At 33.9% G+C, this 22519-nt stretch overlaps 1 protein-coding gene across 13 annotated transcripts in view; it reads right to left on the bottom strand.

Annotated features, from left to right (window-relative positions):
* LOC106474893 (coiled-coil domain-containing protein CG32809-like) overlaps positions 1 to 22519 on the bottom strand; it is a 386694-nt gene that overhangs the window by 74570 nt on the left and 289605 nt on the right. For all 13 annotated transcript variants that reach the window (XM_022383530.1, XM_022383634.1, XM_022383845.1 and 10 more), the window contains 2 exons: positions 16984 to 17170; positions 11143 to 11175 (listed from right to left, as the gene is read on the bottom strand). In XM_022383530.1, the coding sequence (XP_022239238.1) occupies positions 11143 to 11175; positions 16984 to 17170 (220 nt within the window). The remainder of the gene's footprint in view (positions 1 to 11142; positions 11176 to 16983; positions 17171 to 22519) is intronic.

The raw sequence follows: 22519 nt of genomic DNA, 5'->3' as shown, positions 1-22519 counted from the left end.
GAATATTATTTATGATATTAACTTTATACACAAGTGCCAAAACACTATAATTACTTCCGAATTAAAATCATAAAAAATATTCAACGTTAAACTAATACACAATTAAAAACATTTTATTTAGGCCTATCTATGGACTTCAAAAAGTTGACGACTACATGTTTCGACGTTACAACGTCATCCTCGACACATGTAGTCGTCAACTTTTTGAAGTCCATAGATAGGCCTAAATAAAATGTTTTTAATTGTGTATTAGTTTAACGTTGAATATTTTTTATGATTTTAATTCGGAAGTAATTTGAATCTTATTTAAATAATTTGTGGATTTTTTATGTTTCTTTAATTATGCTTTATTTACGAGTTTTTTTTTCTGTTTATGGATTTTATATAATATATAATCATTATCCATATTAATTTTTAGAATATTTTTACTGGAATCTATGTTTTCCATAAATATATACTTCGATTTTGTTAAAACTTATGTATTTAATGTATTATATATTGTATATAATTAGGTTGGCTTCAGAACAGTGGTAATACAGCTGACAAAACGCTACCAGCCTAATGAAAACAAAATATAAATAAAAAGACGATATTTCGAACCTTTTGATGTTTCGAATATTTGTATATATATATATACCAGCGAAAATGTTCTGGAGCTGAGACTGTGCTATTTACAATATGTATTACCGAGCTTAGAACATAATTACATGATGAATAGGATCTGTATAATCGCAGGATCCCATTTAAGTTATCATATCGTTATAAAGCTTTTGCTTGGAATATTATAGACACTTCCAATTAAGCTCCTAAACTCTTGTTGTAATGAGCTTCAGCGATTTTTCTGAAATGCTAATCACCTAATCCTATATGAAAGCCTAATCAAGCAGACTATGGATGAAACCATTTCTTTGTTACTGACTGATTTACAACCCTTTAATTAGTTTGAGAAATTTTATTTCAAGGGGTAGGTAAAATATTTGGGTAAATTAAGTAATATGTTTACTTTGTTATAATAATATACAGATGGTTAATCGAACTTTAAATAAACAATTTGCATGTGCTAATACAGTGGCGTATCTCTGCAGATGCGAGTAGTGGCCCCAAAGGGCAATTCCCCGAATAATAATAAACTTATGGCTGGAGAAAATATGACACGGCTCTTTTTGAATAACGATAATCGTATAATAAAATTGTTCATCAACGTAGAGCTAAAGAACACAATATTTCGTCCCCTAGTGGCACAGCGGTATGTCTTCGGAATTACAACGCTAGAAACCGAGTTTCGATACCTGTGCGGGGCAGAGCACAGTTAGCCCATTGTGTAGCTTTGTGCTTAATTACAAGCAAACACAATATTTCGAAGAAGTGAGTCTTCAGCGTTCTTTACGAAAGCAGAAACAAATTCGCCAGCAAAGCGTTTAGGACAATAAAACACTCATATCACATGTTAATCCAAACCTGTGACACCATCCACAAAGTAAAGGCTATCATTACGAAAGAGAGCCTTCTGACCCAAAAAAAACGCCACTGTGATAAATCTTACATATATCTTGGTACGGTAATCAAGATGAAAAACGAGGATTTGAAACTGGTGAAAGCTCAAAGCAAAAAAAAATAAAAAATGATGAGCTTCTAGTCACATCTCAGAATCAATAACGTTCTCATAAGAAAGATAAGAAGTTGGAAAAGGAATCATAGCAATTTCACTCGACAACATATCTGTCAAGTCCCCTGATACATCTCAAATGATATTTTGTGCCTTTGGTATGCTGAAACTCGGTCCACGTACATTGGTGGGTCTGTGGAAAGTTTGTACAGATATGTGGCCTAAGACTGACCTCACCGTTCTTTGCATAAACTTCTTATAATGGAAACTGCAAGTGTCAGGCAACAGTGCGTTATCGTAGCCATCACACTGAGCACGAAGTAATTAAGTAGAGAGTGACTACAAAGGAAATAAGAGACTTGAAAAGTCCTTCTTATAAAATATCACTAACGTCAGTAAATAACGATAATACATTCATCATTGAAAATATACATTTGTTAGTTTTGTTTATAAACCAAAACATCTATTCCAAGACAGTGCTTGTAAGTGATGTCTTGAAAGTTAAAATACATTAGAATGAAACAAAAGTAGCTATACCAGACAGCAAAATATGTTATATACACAATTTTCCGCTTTCTTCAAGGCGCCAGGACTCTCACAGAATGTACCATTTCTTTAAGTGTTGGATAATTGTGTAATTCTTGGCTAAATATGATAATGCCATATTCTAGTATAAGTCGTTACTGTAATAAGGTGCTAATACCTCAGGTATAGCATCATAATGCTCTTACATAATGTTTTTCATAGAGAAAATACACTGCGCTTTGCTATGGATATTTGTAATAGGATCACAGAAAACGTCCCTAGTTTTTATGTCTTACAAATACCAATAATTAGAGCAAGATTGTGTAAATTCTATTCGTCTGATATCGTGAACTTAACGCTGGAATTACTAATGGGTCCGTGTAGACCCCATCAACTTTTTACACACATCTTTCTCAACTATTTATGTACCAAATTGTTAAAGGGGTTTTAATAACATATGAGACACACACAAAAATACTATCAATATTGCACTTAATTTTACTAATTACTGTTGCAGTCTCCTATGTATTGTATACAGTAAATGAATGATTTCACACAGTTATTTACAAAGAGTGCTTTAACAGGCAAAAACATAAAATTACTCAATACGTGTACTCAACTGATAGTGAATGGTATAAACATAAATCGGTAATTTGATGGTTAAACATTTTCAGAGAAAATGAAGTGACCTCTGGTTATCAATGAAGGGGTGTAAATGGAATTCTTATTGTAAACTTCCGACTATTTTAAAAACCATCTATAATATACAAGGCTTATTATCGCTAGAACTTTTGAATATTTATGGTACAATGCTACTCCTTCTTGTCATAAATATCATTAAAGGATACTGGTCGATGATTTTAATAGGAAAATTTCAAGCTCTAAGATTTTTTATATATACCTACGAAGACAATCTACCAGGACATTTCACTGACGTATGTAAATAAAACTTGCAATTCGTGATTTCATGAACATTCATAACTTAAGAAAGAAAACCAACGTATTTTTTAACCTTAATTACTGTATTTTGAGTATAAGATATTGATGTCAATATATCCTGAGAATAGGAACGTGTATTAATCCATTATAAGCTATAAAACTCACAGTTGTCATTGAGGCACTATTTATAACAGTCATTGGAAAGACAATAAGTGTCCCCCCCCCCCACAGTGGCACAGCGGTATGTCTGCGGACTTATACCGCTAGAAACCAGATTTCTATACCCGTTGTGGGAAGAGCACAGATAGCCCACTGTGTAGCTTTGTGCTGAATGACAAGGAACAATAACGACAATAAGTTGTATCATATATAACGCTAAGCGCTAACTCTGTAAGGTTTCTTATAAAACCAATGTACATATCACTTCAACTTGTTGTTTCGTTGATGATATACTTATGGCATTCGTTAAGATTTTAGGTGTTGTAGCCTAGCCAGCTTGATGTGTTTTGGCATTGAGTGAGAGGCTAACATATACAGAGGGTTGTTCATATGGTAACAATTTGCATATCGAATCACTTTGACCTTGGCCATTCTCTTATCCTGTGACTACAAAGATTAAAAGCCTTGTCTCTCTTGTTGTAATCCAGTTGAAGTGTCATGATTTGCAAACTCAGATTTATTAGGATAATAAATTGAAATGCATGACTTTTTATCATTAGTTTTACATTTTGAAGAGTATGTTGAATGAAAATCTTTTGATCTTTACAATAAAATATTAATATTCATTTTTCTGTTCCACTAATACAATTCGACACGACTTTCTCCTATTTCACAATTATAAAAACATGTAGCACACAAATGTTTAGCTTCAAAAAAAAGGAACATTCGTTGTTTTGTATCAAGGGATGGCAAGATTACATCAAACAAACAAACAAAAACGGAGTGCTCCACGACCACACACTGATAAAAAAATAATAACAGCTTCTAATCAAAAGCAGCCTAAGGACCCAGTGGTTCATTGCAGCTAAAGTAGGAACTATAAACAAGACTTTGTTTGTTTGTAGTTAATCATAAAACCACACAAAGGGCTATCTGTGCTCTGCCCACCATAGGTATTGAAACCCGCTTTCTAGCGTTGTAAGTCCACAGACATTCTCCTGTGCCACAGGGTGGTATATACAAGACAATCACAATGATTTAGTTCAACAAGAGTATTGTTTTCAAACTTATTCCATAGCACATAGTCGACTATTTAAAGATGAAAGTAATTTATTATAATCTTGCTGGTGACACATTTGAAAAATAATACGGAGCATGGCACAAAAGTTTTTCCATGTTACAGTTTTAAAGATTGATTAAACAAACGGGTAAAATGCCAAGGTGAACTCAACGTGATGACCTTACTATACTGCAAGTGAATATCATCTATGTACGCATTGGATGTCAATATGGTATGGTTCCTTCAAGACAAATCATCCAGACACGTGTCCAAAACAATACTTCTTTTTCTCCGCAAGATCCAAGTGCAGACAGGAATTTATGACACACCATTTGCAGACATCACCCAAGGATTTTGTGTTTTTCGGTTGCACAAAGGGGCCGTCAAAGTCCTCTCCGCAGACAGTTGCTAAATTTAGGAGGAAATTGGCCCAGAGTATTGCGCAGAAGCATCCTGTAGTGAATATTATTGTGCAGACAAAGACCATTACATAAAGCACTATTGATGGTGAAAGAAAGAGTTGTAAAGCCTAAAGATACTCATCCTTATATCATTACCACAGATAAAGAATACCTCTCTATACTCTTAGTGCAAACCCACACTGAACCAAATCCTGTGAATAAGAACGGTTACCAAACAATTGTAACGTTTTACTTATACCTGTTACCCGAAAAGGAATAGTACTTCGACAGTTTCGGACTATACAAATTTTAAGCTTGCACGTTTTAGTGAACAAATGGATTATTTAATGTTTTGTATATCTGGACAAAATATACCCCAAAACAGGTATGTATATACAAAAACACTATTTCAACAAACGGAGATTAAGATCAAAAGAAAAGACTGAGTTAAAATCAGCAAGTACAAACCTGTGATGAAAAGAACATTTTAGTTATCAAAACGGGTATATTCACAATTCTTAAACTGTTAATATACAAATCAAATGAAAATACATAAAACTGGTCAAATAAACTACCTTAACTCTAGCTTACACTATTAAGTATAAACCATAACACAAACTAGAGGATCGCTTTAATCCACTTTGTGAAAAATATATTTATGCGATTCAAGAAGATACACTGTTTTTCAGAAATAAGAACAAATGAAGAAAGAGTTTTACCAAGTGATGAACAAGATAAACATTACTCGAGAAACACAGCATGTTCTTTGTTATAAATGTGAATCACCTTCAATGAGGCGTTCACAAACACCGCATTTCTTCTATACGGTGAATGATTTTTCATAGGTGGTAAATGGAGAAAAACTGGCGAAAAGATAATAGCAATATATGGTTTTGTAAAAAACAACAACAACATAAACAAAATTTATTTAGCTGTTTTTTTAATCGAAATAAAAAGAAGTGGGTTGACAAAGGTGTTACTACAGCAAATGAATATTCGAACTTACGTCATTTAATTGTATTTATGCGCAATTAAAAAAGCTACAGATTAGTCTCTGATATAGAAGAGATTTGAAGAAGCTTCAGTACCCTGGTGAAAACACCAATAAAATGATACCCGTCTTTACTATCGAAACACCAAATGCATATAGACTTTCAGCATGATAAAATACTGAAGTCGTAGCAATACCCTTTGTTTTGTCACAATGGAAATTCATAAGAGCTTTAGCCAAAGACAGTTAGGATCAAAAGGCAGCTTGTGTTTAGAACTTGTCTGTTCGTTTGTTGAGCACGGATACACAAGGACTATCTGTGCATAGCTGTTCCAATATCGAACTGATAGAGTGAAGACAACTAGTTAACACCACCAAAAGGCAACTCTTAAGTTACTCTTCTAGGACTGAATAATGAGGTTTGACTGCCACTCCAATAGCAAACCCACTGCCTGAAAGTGCGGAGCGCATTTATTTTTTTACGACAGCAGGAAGCGAACCATAAACTCCTGAGTATTCGAGGCACACTAAATACTAGGTCCCGCCCGTCAGTTTAAACTTGCACGAAACGTCAAAGAACATATTTAGTTGAGAAATGTAGGACACGGATATACAAGCCGTTCCCAATATCGAACCGAAAGACTAGAGTGAAGACAATTAGTAAACACCACTAAACAGCAACTCTTAAGCTACTCTTCTAGGACTGAATAGTATACCTACTACTCTAAAGTACGGAGAGCGATATTTTTTGCGACAATGGGACTCGAGCCATGAACCTCTGAATATCCAAAGCACAAGCCTGGCAGTTTGTACTTGCATCAACCGTCAAAGAACATATTTTTTAAGCTTTCTTAATTTTTATATATTTGAAAAAAAAAACTGCATATATTTCTCTAATATTCACCGTAAATAATAATAATAATACCAATAACCAATCACAGCTTACTGTTAAAAATAACTTCCGTAATTAATTAACGAGTGCTGTCGAATACATTGTTTGTGTTTAACTAAATAAATACTGTCGATGAAACATTAGTAGTTTATAAATAGATCTAGTGACTGCCAAATACAGTGTTAATACTGTATCAACACAATCTAGTGAACACGATCTTAGTAGATCATCAACATATACTGTCAAAAACATAATTCCTGAAAACACGTTGTCAGACATGATATAAGTAGTTAATCAAAATGTGCTGTAAAACACAATATTTGCTGTTAATTAATACATACTGTAAAATAGTAAATTAGGTATTAAACAACAAATATCATCGAATACTTTACCTTTAGTTCATAAACACAAACTGCAAATATCACTTTAGAAGTTACTCAACGCAATATAAACATATGATCTGTTTAATAAACGAATGCCGTTCAATTGAATTTGCATGGTTAATGAATAGATATACCATCAAACGTATCCACAGGAATTATTCAACAAACATATTACCATGTAGAATCATCTTAAGCAATCGATACAATGTTATAAATAACCTGTGAAGTTAATCAACACACACACACACTGTCAAATGAAATGCCACATCCTATTGAATCATTATATGTCAAGTATAATCCGAGAAATTCAATCAGAGTCTCAGAAGCTGATTAACATGGACTGTTAAAACAAAGTGTAATATTAATCAATACGTTGCCGAATACAATGCGCATTGTTTACGAATCCGTACTTTCAAATGCAGCTTTCGCAGTCAATCTAGATATCCCGTCAAAAATAGTCATGTTTGTTTAATTAACAGATACTGTAAAATACGATTTATGTTGTTCAATCAGTACTTGCTCTAAGATACAGTCCCAGAGTGTAATAAATACATAAACTGTTGTTGTTTATCGTGGAATTTTGCGCTAAGTTACTAGAGGGCTATCTGCACTAGCCGACCATAATTATAAAGAGATAGACCACAGCTAGCCAACATTACCCAACGTTAGCTCGTAGGGCTATTCTAATCGAGTAGTGAGAGTTGGCTGTCACTCTTATAATGCACCCTCGGCTCCAGAGTGCGCAGCGCCAATGTTTTTTTGTGGTAACAGGGCGCAAACCATGCTGTCAAATATAATCTGCGTAGTTCATATTAGATGGGGCTCTCCTAAAAATGTTTACAGTAATAAATACTTTATCTGCTTAGTTTATACCAGATAGTGCTCTCCTGGAAATGTTTAAAGTAATAAGTGCTCTATCTGCATAGTTTACACAAGTGCTCTCCTGAAGATATTTACAGTAATATATATATACTATCTGCATAGTTTATACTAGGTAGTGGTTTCTTGATGATGTTTACGCTAATAACTACTTTACCTGCATAGCTTACGCAAGTGCTCTCCTGAAGATGTTTACAGTAATAGATATTATCTGCGTAGTTTACAGTAGATAGTGCTCTCCAAAAATATTTACAATAATAACTACTCTATCTGCATAGGTTACACTAGATAGTGCTCTCCTGAAGATCTTTACAGCAATAAGTACTCTATTTGAATAGTTTACATTAGATAGTGCTCTCCTGATGAGATTTACAGCAATAACTACTTGATGAAAAATATAAAACACAATTTTTTTCTTTATTTTCAATTATGCTACTTTTCGATATTATGCCTACATCAGTTACAACTGGATGGAACTTAATAATAAGCAATGTTTCGTAAGTGGCGTGGAAAGGAAAATATTTTTGCAACGTTTCGGACAGATTATCTTCATCAGTCTGTGTATACCATGTTACAGAAAGTTAGTAATATTAACTTCCGATCAGAACAACTTACCTACTTAGATGAAAAACAAATGTAAAAATTAAACCAGTGAGGAGTATAGATAATTAAATATACTGTTCTTACGTTCATACGTATAAAGATTCAAATGTACTGTTTCCTCAATTGGGTGCCCTTGGTAATAACGCTAAAGTAAACTAAGATTTCATGTAGACTTTTAGGCTAAGAAAGACTTATAAAGTATTCATTTAGATATTATAATATGTATTAACTTGTATATTTGTTTATTTGAATTCTTTACTTTTAAAAGTATTTGTCAAATATCTAGCTTTAATGATATTAATTTAGTTTTTTGAATTATTCAGTAGGCAAGTTGATTAAGATAATGTAATTTTTTTCACTCATCATCAACATTATGAATTTCGGCGAAAAAAACAAACAAACAAAGAACCGGAAAACCTACGTTTGCTATGAGAAACAAAATTGTATTAAACCTGGTTAACTCCCTAACGAATGACAGAATTAATGTTAAATTGTTCCCTTTCTTGTCAATAATTTGTAATGTTGGTGACGAGAGAACAAATTACATTAGCATAGAACTGAGTTGAATTTAATATTTCAAATGCTCAAGTTGAGAGCTGGAAAGAAAATTATGAAAAATGTAATACACAAAGAAAACAACTCGCAAAAACACACGAATATAGACATGTGTATATGTACATACATACATATATATATATATATATATATATATATATATACAGAAGTTGAGTAAGTGATATTAAGACGAGTTTGGAACTTAACCACGCCCAGTCGTGCTCTATCTGACGACTGTGCAATAGCCCTGCAGCTTATTTTCCATTGCAAAAGGCCACGTTGTAATGCTATCATGTTCAAAGCACATCTCTCCTCTTTGCTTGGTTTACATAATCCGTCTAGTTTACAATGACTACGGTTTCTCAATGCACATTTCAACAGACTGATCACACAGAAATCGATAGGGAACTTGACCGGTATAGAATAGTAGAATACCCATATAATTCTCCAGCTGATTGAAGTTTGCGACTGTTGAATGGATGATATTGACTAGAAACATCATCTTGGTGAGCCTATACCCTGTTGGCCTCGTTTACGGACTGAGTTACTTCTTGATAATGACAAAACCTTGTCGAAACGTTGTACATTTGTTGTTATGTTAAACTTATATTAAAGTTTTTCTTCATTACCCATTCAAGCCGTCTCCAACCATTATTAGTCTCAAAGTGGGTTCCTTGTCATCGAAGTTGAATTCATCACGTCAATAGGATTAGATTTACATAAAATCCTGGCAAATTAATAGAGCATCACTGCTTATGCTTTGTCTTGCAGTTTCGGCAATGTTGATTTACACATTCACTAATAGGTTTCTAAGCCTCGCCAATGTAGGTATTCTGACAAATTTTGATAGTTAACTAGTAGACGACATTGTACACTGTCATTCGGCCCTAAGGGACTGACGGACATGATTTGTTGTTAAGCCAGGGCACTTAGGTAATTCAAGTTTAAGTTTTATTAAAACAGATTTTTAAGTTTAGAATCGGCTGCTTTACAAAGTCTAATGTCAATATTACTTTTTTATAGATACTGTTGACAAGAGGGCTTAATCAGGAATGTTTTTACAATGGAACATCTGGCCTTGAATATTAATGTTTTGATGACGTTACGAGATACTTACTTGGACTTGAAAATAGAACAGGTCAGTGTCCCAAAACGTCGTCAAAAGATAGTATTCAAAGCTAAATGTTCAATATAAAAATACAAACCTTCTGGTTACATTACTTTTTAAACACAATTTCGAACTCTACTTGCAGTTATATTTGTTGTATAATCCACACTCTATATACGAGTTATTCAATTGGGTTCCAGTAATAGTGCTTCCACTTAGCTTTTTACTTTTTGCTGTGAAACGGGATACTACTGACTAAATTGGATTTCAGTAACAGTGCTTACGCTTCCAGTACAGTTTGAAGGATCATAGCTAATTCGTTTATCTCTTAGGCTTTCTGAAACAGGATCGACTGTGTGCTTCACACCCGCAGGGGGTAAGGAATTGTAATTTAGATAAACTCCACATTGTATTGGCATCATATAAAGCTTATGAGAAATGTTGTTTACTTTGATTCAAGTTCGATTCAGTTTTTTTTGTCTAAAGTGACCGAAATGCGTAACACAATCACAACAGTTTTTTAAGGATAAATAAGAGCGCGGTTTTTCTGTGTTTAATTCTGTTTAGTTAATCAACACAAACACTTTTATGTGCAATATCAACAGTTGAGCAATAAATGCTTTTTTAACTTCTCTTAGGAGTTTGTGTCTGGAGGCGGAGAGATCCCATAATAAATTAATCTGGCCAGTATGTAATACAGCAGTATTTTATATTATTATAAAAACAGTACACTTGGATATGATATCTTCAAACCTTTGGCATAAATATTGGAGAAAACTATATTTCTCACTCATAAAAGCTGATAATTATAGGATAATTATGCAAACACGTGATAAAAGATATCCTTGTTAGTATTAAAGAAATGGTTAATCCCTAATAAAGTAGGCACAAAGGAAAATAAGTTCACAAGTATAATAAAAATACAACTCTTATTCCACATAGAAGGAAACAGAACACCACGATGTTTTCTTAATGTGAATCAGGAAATATTAATTAAATATTTTAACTTAAGACACGATATTTCTGCCTTTGAGAACTTACCATATTCCGGTGCTGCTTGAGTTTCAGGATAACCTGGAAGAAACATTGACAATCTGTACTATAGTAAAAATAGCATTAAATTATTATTCCTCAAGCTAATACCTACTAGTACTCTTTGACATTCTGTAAATACAATTGCTGAGAAAGAGTTTTGTTCTGACATGTTGGTTCATCAATTGTGTAAATCGATATAGTAGAACCATGTGAAAATTCAAGTTTTTTTTGTAATTAAGCACAAAGCTACACACTGGGCCATCTGTGTTCTGCCAACAACGGGTATCGAAACCAGTTTTCTAGCGTTGTAAGTCTGCAAACAAACCACTGTGCCACTGGGTGGCGAAAATTCAAGAGTTGCTTATATTATTTAACTACTATTGTACAATTAAATAATTTACTGGGTCATAATTATTGATCGATAGTCTGTGTGACATCACATCACAGTAATGGTAAGTTTTAACAGTCTTTTTGTACTGATCCTATTAAGGGGGTTCGGGTTTCTATACAGGTGGTAGGCAGAACACAGATAGCCCATTGTGTAGCTTTGTGCTTAACTTCAAACAAACAAACAAATATTAAGGGGTTCAAGTATCAAAAGCACGATAGAACATCGTCCGCATGTCATTGCCGAAGAGGCTTTTCGCCAAATACCAGAGCTCATCAGGTCGCTTCGACATGCAACACCCAAAGCCTAGGTCAAAATTCTATTTATTCAGCCACATACAATACATTAATCACTGTGGTATGTAACTTCAGCATAAGGCTTCATACATCATAATTAGTGCTACTTGTCAGTAGATCTATGAATTTTTTTTAAACTTTGCAGTGTTGATGATAGTGATTAACCAAGGGTTGAGGTTCTTATTCAATTGTAAAAACCCTAAGAGTTTAATAATTAATTTCGATTCTTGTGGAATATGTAATTTTGTTCATATCATAATTTATTTTGTTTGTTCTAGAGTAAAGCCACATTGGAATATCTGTGTTTGTTCTAGAGTAAAGCCACATTGGACTATCTGTGTTTGTTCTAGAGTAAAGCCACATTGGACTATCTGTGTTTGTTCTAGAGTAAAGCCACATTGGAATATCAGTGTTTGTTCTAGAGTAAAGCCACATTGGACTATCTGTGTTTGTTATAGAGTAAAGCCACATTGGACTATCTGTCTTTGTTCTACAGTAAAGCTACATTGGATTATCTGCCGTGTCCACCGTGAGGAACCGAACCCCGGATTTTAGCGTTGTAAGTCCGTAAACTTACCGCTGTTTCATCAGCAGACATCATAACTTATATTCGATTATTTAAACTATTTTTTACTGTATGAAAAAAAGAGATAATTTTTACGTTAACGATTGTTTATTTGTCGAATTCTGCGCAAAGCTACTTGAGGACTAGCTGCGTAAGCCGTGTTTAATTTTGAAGCGATAGACTAGAGAGAAGGCAAATAATCAACATCAACGCCCGCTAACTCTTGGCCTACTGTAATCTACAAGTGAGATACTACTATCTCTATTATAAAACATCGACGGTTCCAAAATGCGGAGCGTGATTTTACGGCAATGGAATTCAACCTATGGACTTTTCAATTCCCATCCGGCACGTTAACCTCTAAGCCACACATAACCTCTATCTAACGAATCCCTTTTTGCTTGGAGTATGAAATATAATACCCATCAGATATCGAAGCTTTATACAAGTTGTAGTGTGTAATTTACCCTTCAAACACAATTAAAGAATTGCTGTCAGCCCAGTTTCTAGCTTTTTGCTTGGAGTATGAAATATAATACCCATCAGATATCGAAGCTTTATACAAGTTGTAGTGTGTAATTTACCTTTCAAACACAATTAAAGAATTGCTGTCAGCCCAGTTCCTAGGTTTTTCATGTATATCAAATGCGCAGAGTTTAAATATCACAAAGACTTAACCAACGTTGACTGAAACTTTCCTACGTGATACTACGAGTTATCAGAGTATCATAAACACTCTTCATTTCAAAAAATAAAAGAAATAAACATATTTCAAAGGAAACTAATGATATCAGATAACATATAACCCATTCGAGTCTTTAAGTTCGTTTATTTGTTGTTAAGCACAAAGCTACACAATGGGTTATCTGTGCTGTACCCACCACGGGTATCGAAACCAGATTCATAGCGTTATAATCCTCCAGACTTACTGCTGAGGCAATGGGGTGGGGCGAATTTTTAAGTACGTAAAAAGTTTTGAAACATCCACAGCTTGTCTGAAAGTAATAAACTCGTATATACACACACATTAGCTGTTACGAGTTAATTCATGCTTATACATTTTCAATATGACCCAAACATATTCGCAATCTTGGCACACCACTTCCTTAATGTTTTATTCACGTCATTGATACTGGAGATTTTACACACATAAATATTCATCACTGGTATATTCCTACACCTATATCACATGCCAAAAACACTTCTGCAGTTTTGTAAGTTTCATTCAATAAGTTCCTTTACCAATTTAATCATTTTAAATAAATTTTCTTCTATTTAACACAACGCAATCCTAAATCTTAGCATAAACTATTAAAATGTGTTTTTCGTTTAAATATATTTATCGTTTACAGTCTTTCTCGATTCTTTTTCTTTTTTTGCTTGCATTGTATAACCAAATATCCGATAGTAAGTTGTTTTATAAACGTTCTTAAAATCAGATACAAATTAAATATGGATACTTTCTTCTACAGTTCACACTTTTCTTTTCTGAGAGTACTTCCCTTTTTTTTTAATCCCACCTGACACAAACACGCTTTGGATTTTGATATAAATCCCTCGCCCTTTTGTTTATTCAAAATAGGTTTAGATTTGATATACTTGTTTCCTATTGAATTATCAAAATACTGTGTTTGATATTGAGCATTCCAGCCTCTCCTTCCAATTCAGCCCCTGTATGGCCATGTGGCTAGGGAGCTCGACTCGCAATATGCGGGTCGCGGGTTCGAATCCCTGTCCCACCAAATATGCTCGCCCTTTCAGCCGTGGGGGCGTTATAATGTGACGGCCAATCTCACTATTCGTTGGTAAAAGAGTATCTCAAGAGTTGGCGGTAGATGGTGATGACTAGCTGCCTTCCCTCTAGTCTTACACTGCTAAATTAGGGACAGCTAGTGCAGATAGCTCTCGTGTAGCTTTGCGCGAAATTCAAAATAAACAAACAAACCTTCCAGTTCAATTGCTTTACAATTTTTGTAAAGCACAGATTCATCACAGTTATTTAATGTAAATCTGGCAACACTAAAAGTGTAAGCCAATTTTATAACGAAGTGTTCCTTAAGTTAGGCTTACATATATCTGTTTGCAAACGAGGCAAGAGTGTACACACATATATTACTTCTCAAAACATGAAAGTAAGACTAATATTCTTAAATCTGAAGAGACGATGTAGACCATGTTGGCTGAAAACACACAAAATGTTAGTTTTAATGTTGACAGGTCTGCTTAATCTGCTTTTGTTTATATGAAAAGTATGATGTTTTACTTCGGTATTGCGCAGTTTTGGAGTATTAAGTAGGTACTTCATTGATGTAATAACATTCAATAACAAAAAAGAAAATTATTCCCATATAAAAAAATAAAGACTTGATATTCTTCGTTCTATCATAAAGTAGAACAAAGTTGCCTTTTTGTAAATTGTCCACCAAATTAATTATGTAGCTGGGTGTGACCTAGTGGTTGCATGCTGGAGTGTGAACCCAAGGGTCCACGGTTTATGACCCATTGCCAAGAAACGCACTCCGCAATGTGGAATGCTTTATAAAAGTGACGGTCAAATCCTAATCACTTAGTGGTTGGAACACTTGACTCGCAATATGCTGGTCGTACTATCGCAACCCGTCACCGTTATAATTTACGGTAAAACCCACTATTCATTAATAAAGAGTAGCCCAAGAGTTAACGGTAGGTGGTGTTGACTAACTGCCTTTTCCTTTGCAGATAGCTCTAATGTAGCTTTGAGCGAAATTAAACAAACAAATAAATCCCAATTTTGGTCTGGCAAGAGTAGCACCAATTTAGGGACAACTATAGCAGATAGCCGTTGTGCAGCTTCGTGAACATATCCGAAACAAAAAAAAAGAATTTGAAATATGTCGCACCAACTCAATGCAAAGCTAAAATTAGCTTTTAAATCTATCTACTTAGTACAACATATTCATGTGAAATGAGGCTTAGCTCATTAGATTCGGTTCTCAAACGCATAGTTACTGTATTTGCTATATTTCACTAATATGACAGCAGAAAAATTATTACAACAGTTAATTATTTTGTGCTAGTGAGCGGTCCTGCTTTTGCTGACATGACAGCAAATTGCAGAAATATCAGTGACGTGTGGAGTCTGAAATGAATCCGAATAACGAAACTAATGGTGAATTTCTCACACATACGGACTAAGAGAGAGAAAAAAAAAGACGAAGAGAATTACAACGTGTGTGGATGACAGGTTCATTATGGTAACTGGCTAACTCATCAAAAATAATTCTTACAGCTCATGAACCCAATCAGAAAAATATACGTTACAAGTCTGCTTCACCTCCTCCTCGTTATTTTGAACTATAAGAAGTCTGTAAAAAAATTACAAATTATTATTTTGTGATATTCGGCTGTTCAACTATACGCAAATCGTTCTGAATTGTCCAGTTACTCTTAACGATGTATTTTCGTCCCCCTTAAGATCTAGACTATTACTAGACACTGAACATGTAAGAATTAGAAACAAGGATAAGTTACAATAGAGGTTGTTCTTTAATAAACAGACAGCGAAAGTGGCCGAAAATTTGATGAAAACATTACGATGGAAGAGATATGCTATGTCATTAAAATGACATTGTGCACCATTAGCTGAGAACTAATATTGGTTACTACTGTATGTCATTGCAGAAAAGATCTATTTTGTGAAACATAATCTTGTGATATCAGCAGCACTTACTGACATGTTCATTTACTTTACTGCATACATTATGCATGTCTTGTTTTACTTACCGATAAGCTTGAGGGCTTATAACGAAAATATAAAAACAAATCTCACCGACTTCATCTAACACGATATGCACGAGAATCTCTTTGTTTTAAAGTGAAAAGTTCGATAAAATGTACTTATGGAACCTCGCTAAATTCTATTCTGTTGAATAAGATTTCTGAAGAGAAAACAAAAGTTTTTTTATATTTTTTATTTATTACATTTAACGACTACCAAGAAACACCTTTGGGAATTACATGAACTGAAAAAGTAAGTTCGCAGAAAGACGTTTCTCTCTTAACACACTTAGATGTAGAATAATAATACCTCAGGCAGATTTTTGCTCTTTAGGTATTTTCTGAAGAACTGAAAGGTGAGAAAGAGTAGGATTCGAACCCGCGACGATACTTACAATACAGATGCTTTAACTCACTAATCTCCCGTGACTTGAAAATAACATGTCTCAGTTTTTGTTTTTTGAAGAACTGAAAAGGGAGAAAAAGCAGGATTCGAACCTCGGATGATGCTTACAAGGCGTACGTCTTAAGAGTAGCACCTGTCAGTTTTTATTTTTTGTTTATTAATGACGAAACTTTGGTAAGATTCTGGAGCCATGGCAATTGACTAGTATAGCTCACAATCCGTTTTTTGACATGGTTTTGTTGTAAGTGCTAATTTTAAGTACTGTACTTATATTACAAAAACGTTAAGATTGGCACCGTCCTATGAACATAAATTTTGAATTTTTAAGAAAATTAAAATTGTGACCGAGTGGGATTTGATTCTATTTCTTGATGGTTAGTTGTTTTCAAGCTGGAACTGTGGCTAGAAGTAAAATAAAACCAGTAATACTACTTACCAAGAGTAAGAGCTCGTTCTTGAACTTTAGCAGGAGGTCTAACCATTGGCAACGTGGAACGACCTTTTGAAGGTCGGCGAAACCCGGTAGCTGAGGTTTCGGCTTCAGACATAATACCTGGGTCATCTTCGTAAACACCATGAGGAATTTTATAGGGTGAGTGCGTCCTCTGTCGGCTTAAAGAAGTCTGCAAAATGCCAGCATTATTCTGTTATTCAAAATATTCCGCCTAATATATTGAAAAATGGATAATTAACAAAATGGGGACATTTTATAAGAATCCATAAGCACCAATTTACGTAATGCATTTTCATTTTTACATATGTATTTAGAAACTTGTTTGATGCTATAAGGAACTTATTAGTATCATTAGAAACGTTTAAACACTTTAGTCACATACATTTTTATTTGATTATGTCTTAAATATTATTCATGTATTTTGTAACATTGTGTAGTATACACCGCTATTACTTATAAGTGTTTATAGTTGTTAATTACATCTACTGTATTAACACTGTTTTAAATTCTCATATGTATGGACACTGCTTATAAATACAAAACATGTTTTTATATTTACCTTGTCATTCGCTTATACGTTTTAGCCACTTTTTTATTTCAGCCAAAATTACTTTCAATAGATATGACTTATAATTCATTATATTTACGGAAAATGAGTAAAACCAGAGCAAAGTCTTCCTTTAATAAAACTTGACTTGTCTTAATTACTTTCATACTCTTTTGACCCAATAGTAAACGTGAACAATCTCAATGAAATGGGATTGCTTCTCGTAAAATTCGAAATTGTTTTAGGGATTCAAATCGTGTGGATTTTAGAACGGCCGGCATGTTTCTTGCAATGTAGAATTTAGTTTATTGAAATCTATCACTTTTAAAATAAAATGCAAAAACGTATATGTTAACGATACCCACTATGTCTTTAAGTAATTTAATCCTACTAGTTTGCATTGGTGTAATAAAAAAAACAGTTTGATTTTACTAGATTTTGGGATGAGATATAACGCTTTTGCTGCATTTTACTTACAATATTGTTGTTCTAACGAGTAATGAAAGTTGAAGGAAAACAACTTTTAAATACACCTAAACTTCCACAATACCCTTAGTACAATGCATATATCTATATTATTGTTGTTGTTGTTATGCATGAAATGTGTTGCAATAATTATATGATATGTGATGCACAAACAGACATATACATATATGAAAGATGGAAGATCGAACTTGAAACCCAGCCCACTGTCATACGTATTGATTTAGTCCTATACGTTATCACAGGCGACTCTCTTTTTTTTTTTTTACTAAATGTTCCTATACAGTCTTTAATTTCCACATAATTGTGGAATTTTTTAAACTTTAAGATGAAATATATTGTTTCCTACTTTTAAGTATCCTTACGATGCAGATAAATTAGAGTCCAGGTTATGTATAATGTGTAGTCTTTTCCTAAACCCTCCATCGGATTCTTAAACACATTCTTGCTTGTGGATTTATTAATTACTTTTGTTTTATAGGGTTCCTAATAGCACATTAGTGCCAAAAAACGTCGACAAATATATATCGTCAGATTATCTATAGTCCCTTCTTAGGACGAAATTATTGATTGCGAACAAATAGAAATTAAAATCAAAATACCCTTCCATAAGTATGCACAAAATCATCTATACATGTATGTGCGTAAAGACACGTTATTACTATATGAGTAAGGAAGCACGTTATGCTAATATAATAATAGGTAGGAAAACAACGATTTGTAAGCATAAAGGAAAGTTTTATTAATGGTGGAACATACTACATGTTTCAACAGAAGATTGGTCAGTCTTCTTTTTCAGATACGATCAGTATCCAAATCCAAATTATGACAGGAATTTAGATGAAAATAGTTTGATGTTCGACATTTTATGGTCAAATAGGCAAACTATTAAACATCCGGGGTACTCGAAGATATCAGATCTTCTCTCACCTTGCACTTGATCAGTGCTAAGCAATACAAGGTTTATATATGTGAAGGAAATGGTGTCAGCGGGTGACAGGATATAGGTAGAGGTCAAGTCTGGTCAAATGTATGAACGGTGAACAGACTTTGCCAAATACAGCTTATGTTATACCAAAACCTTTAAGCCCAGAGTATAACCCAGGTGTTTTTGTTGAGGGGGGAAACCAGAGTGCCAGGAGAAAACCCACTTTCACGGGATAGACGCCCCACGAGAGAAATTGCATGATACTATCAAAGATAGAATGATCATTAGACCTATTTGGTTCCCGTCCCCCTGAGAACGGCCGTTTGGCACTTGTCATTTGCGTTTTTGTATTTATATGCATAGATATATATCGTCTCGATCCTTAAATAATGTAATGTTAAACAACTCAACTTCTAATATTATTAATCAATCAAGTAGAAGTAATATTTCACTTAATGAGTTGGTTGCTTTGGTCGCTACTTTGGACTCCTCGACGGAAGGATACATCACATTTCTGAAGAGGACATCAGAAAACTTCAACCAAAATGTACAAGCCTTTCCGGTCCTCTCTCACGGCTTTCCACTACTATTTCCACGGTTTTCCATTAACCTTTAAGTAACATCCATTTCCAACCAATAGCTTATTTGGATTAACAACACATTCCACGCGCGGGGCGAAGGGGAACGAATGTTCCTGAGCACCCCGGCTGGAAAGAGTTCGCAACTTTCCCAGAGATACAATATTTTTCATCCAAACCAAACACCTGTCAAGTTTAGAATAAAATAAAAAATGTATCGTGCGGGTGAAGAGAAACCAAAGTTTCTGAACATCCCAGGTTACCTTTCAGACCCTAAAGTTCACCTTGAAGCCTGAATAATTTTAAAATCTAAATTCCTGCCAAAAATGTTGATTTGGTACTGATCATAACTGAGGAATACAGACCAATGTTCTGTCGAAACATGTAGTATGTTCCACCATCTATAAAACTTTTTCTTATTCTTATAAATAGCTGTTTGCCAATTCAGTATTAGATGTTATTCCTGATAATGAGCTTACACGAAGAACGTATTGAAACACGTTATTAAGAGGGATCTTACACATACGAGATATACAGTTAATATATGGAATAAAGATAGGCCTAAACTTTCAAACGTGTAAAAATATTGTTAAAACAACTTTAGTAGTTGTAATTAAATAAAATTTTCAATATTTGTTTTCAACACGATCCATTGCGCACTGCGTCATAAAATTAGTAAAACGAATATGTGAAGGGTATTCACAAATTGTGGACTTAAAATTTTAAAAAGGTTTAGCATACATAATGAGGGCATAAATTAAAATAACCTTTAATATTATGTTTCACTTAGAAATATATAACTAAGAAACATAACTTGCACTCGTAATTACGTACATATTTAACATAAATTCAAAACGTGTTAAGATATATGTAATTTTGTTGGTAAAAGAGTAGCCCAAGAGTTGGCGGTGGGTGGTGATGACTAGCTGCCTTCCCTCTGGTCTTACACTGCTAAATTAGGGACGGCTAGCATAGATAGCCCTCGTGTAGCTTTGCGTGAAATTCAAAATAAATAAAATTCACCGCGGGGAATTGAACTCTGGATTTTAGCGTTGTGAGTGTGTAAACGTATCGCTGTCCCACCTGGGGACATCACAATTAGAAACTAACTTTTTAGTAAACATTTTTATTTTTTACAAGCAAAGATCAAATGGTATATAATGAATGAAAATTAAAAGCATTGATATTTCTACTTTTTAACAAAAATAAATAGTTAAACTTTACTTAGTGAGCGGTAAGGCTGTTTACAATCAGCCAATGCCATTACTACAAAATATGTTCTTTATGAACATATTAATTTTGTTGAAATATAATTTAGTGGGATTTAGTGTAACATTATAACGCCCCCACGGCTGAAAGGGCGAGCATGTTTGGTGGGACGGGGATTCGAACCCGCGAACCTCAGATTGCGAGTCGAGCGCCCTAACCACCTGGCCATGCCGGGCCCCCGCGGCGAAAAGAGCAAATAACCCAATGCGGCTTTGCTCTAAAACAAAAGACCATTTATACTGCAATCGTGATACTTTTATTTGTAGTAATAGCCTATAGATCAACTAGCAGTTTCTACATCTATGATCAAAGTGATTCGGCTATGAATAACACAATGCACTGCATGTATACTGAGATGACAACATAACATATTAGATTAAATAACATCAAAGAACAAATACTCCATCAAAATGAAACATCGTTGGAACATTATTTCTAAAATGTAGGTGGTGAGACGTAGACCTAATGTTACATCATTCATATTTATTACTTCTGTATGGCGGCAATTCCGTGTGATAGCTTTGATTGTTAACACTGTATCATGGAGTGATTATTCTCAAGTTTATAGAAAGGTTACTATAGTTCTACCCAACTGGTTGTGGTTTTCAAGTCATACAACAATCCATGACCTTTCAAAATGTTTCACGATTATTGTTTTTACTTTTCACCTTCTACATGTACAACTTGAATCAAATCCAGATTTAACCTCGCCCTCCATTCAATTACTTTTTTTATATATATTTAGGCTTATTTGTTTATCGTTTACAGACATTTATATAGCAAAAAAAAATCATCCATGACAATATCTTTCAAAAAGGGGACATCTTGCTTCAAATTAATTAATTTAAATTGTTGAAAATCACGAAATTTCTGTTTAAAGATATTAACAAGAAGATGAATCAGGTAACAATCAAACAATGTAGATTTATTTCACTTACGATATAGAATACTTTCATTAACTCTGATTGTTTTTCTTTCTTTTTTTTATCTTAAATCAATTTTCAAAATGTATTATAATAAATCCATACCTTAGTAAACTTCGAAATTGTATAGGATTTTATGCAGTTCACAATTATTCTCAATTGACTTATTCTATGCTTTATTGCTGCTTCATAATGGCTAGAATTTGGCATGCTCAGTGAATACTATTAGTATGACAGCCGCAAGAAGACTCTTTAATAAAATTGTTTTGTCACAAAGCCACGAAATGTAGTTCTCAGCCATGATCCACCATCATGCTACTACTGATCTGATACTGTTTCAACTTCTGTTTAACGCACAGCACAGGCTTAGTTTTGTGGTTAAAATCATTGCCAAGATTGTTGCCATGCCGAGAAGAGTTTCAAACATGATTTCTCATCGGTGATTTCATCAAAATTACTTCGAAAAAGAGAAAAAGTATTTCAAGAGTAACATAATAAGTTACACTTTACATCCTTAGAGTAAATGTGATGAGCTTTATTTAAGCCATGCTGTTTTAACGAAGCTGGTTATTAAAGTAATTAAGGTAATTAGAAATGACCTCCTCTATTTTGATATGCTATATTCAAGACGCAAACAACTTATAAGGTATTACTGAACGTAATGGATCAAATTAACATAAATATGATTGGGCTTTCACGTATGTGAAAAACATATCAAGTTGAAAATACGTTCAGATAACCTAGCTGCAAATACGTAATCTGCTGTGGAAGTGTGATAAAAAAATTCTTT

This window comes from Limulus polyphemus, unplaced genomic scaffold (assembly GCF_000517525.1).
Source record: "Limulus polyphemus unplaced genomic scaffold, Limulus_polyphemus-2.1.2 Scaffold0, whole genome shotgun sequence".
Taxonomy (NCBI): Eukaryota; Metazoa; Arthropoda; class Merostomata; order Xiphosura; family Limulidae; genus Limulus; species Limulus polyphemus.
The sequence above is the reverse complement of the archived record's forward strand: the minus strand, read 5'-3'. Positions and strand labels throughout refer to the sequence as shown.